This window comes from Crocodylus porosus, unplaced genomic scaffold, assembly GCF_001723895.1.
Source record: "Crocodylus porosus isolate Cpor-Errol unplaced genomic scaffold, CroPor_comp1, whole genome shotgun sequence".
Classification (NCBI taxonomy): Eukaryota; Metazoa; Chordata; order Crocodylia; family Crocodylidae; genus Crocodylus; species Crocodylus porosus.
In genome coordinates, this window is record NW_017728943.1 from 18,263,146 (window position 1) to 18,264,277 (window position 1,132).

The window sequence follows — 1,132 nt, forward strand, 5'->3', positions numbered from 1 at the left end:
GCTCTCTGCATATCCCCACCCAGGGAACCACCACCTGTTACAGGGAAGTGTGGAGAGCAGATCATGGCTCTGCCCTGGCCCTGCACTGTTATTGCCCCATCTGTCCGCCCGTCCTGCTCCCAAATGCCGTCTTCCACCTAGCCAATCATTTTCTGCCCTCAGGAGTACCAGACCAGTCTCCAAAGAGATCCCACCCACTCATCCACTTCATCTGGCACCTCTGGCGGTAAATGCAGGACAGATTGTCAGCAGCAGCCAGGCAGAGTAACCTGCTGCCACAGGGGCTGCCAGGAAGCTGAGTCCAGCCACCATGCTGCCCCTTCCCTACTGCAGGCCTTGGGCAACATGACTGGCCACAAGAGCCACGGCCCTGGCTACCCCCTGTGCCTGAGCCAGGTGGGATTGAGAGACCTGCCACAGGTCACATGGAATTCCTTGGTGAGTTGGATCTGGCCCACAGGTCATGTTTTGTCCACCCCTGGGTTAGCAGAAGCACCTGCAAAAGTGATTCAAGCTGATGCAAGTAGGTGACACCCCTTCAGAATGGTGAAATCTTTACCAGTCTGTCCAGGTGAAGAAGAGTTCATGCATCTGTCGAGAGATTCAGCATCCCTCATTTCAACGCCCTAACATATTGGTTGCATTAATTAACTAGATACAGGTATCTTGAAGTTTATCAGCACTCCAGTAGGAAAGGAACATAGCGTGCAGGTTTATGAAGGGGTAAGCAGTAACAGTTTTGGATGGCATCATATGCATAAAGGTGAGGGGACTGTAGAAGTTAGCCAGCAGCCCCCAAAGTAGAGTCACAAACTTTACAGAAGATTTGGCCCCCATCAGAATTGGAACTGTGGATCTGGAAAGAATAAAAGTCACTAAGAAGCAGTGTTGGGGTTTTTTTTAGGAGTTTGACTGTAAGGCAAGTATAAGTAGCTCTTGTCTGCACGAGTCCAAAGGCAGAATGAGAGCATGTGTATTATGGCCATAGTCTAAGAAGTAGTTAAGGGTGTATAGACACACACTTTAACACCACTGGGTGTCTATATACATACTCTGGAGTGGGAGGGGTTGAAAGGGTGGGTACATTTTAATTAGGGCAGCTGTCCAAAAAGCTGCTCTAATTAAAATGCCA

General features: G+C 49.6%; 1 protein-coding gene across 2 annotated transcripts in view; it reads right to left on the minus strand.

Moving 5' to 3' along the window:
* SLC35A5 (solute carrier family 35 member A5) overlaps positions 1–1,132 on the minus strand; it is an 18,074-nt gene that overhangs the window by 12,654 nt on the left and 4,288 nt on the right. The window contains exon 3 of one of the 2 annotated variants that reach the window (XM_019548820.1): positions 270–272. The exons of the other annotated variant lie outside the window; for it this stretch is intronic. Within the exon in view, the coding sequence (XP_019404365.1) occupies positions 270–272 (3 nt within the window). The remainder of the gene's footprint in view (positions 1–269; positions 273–1,132) is intronic. 2 annotated transcript variants of the gene reach the window in all.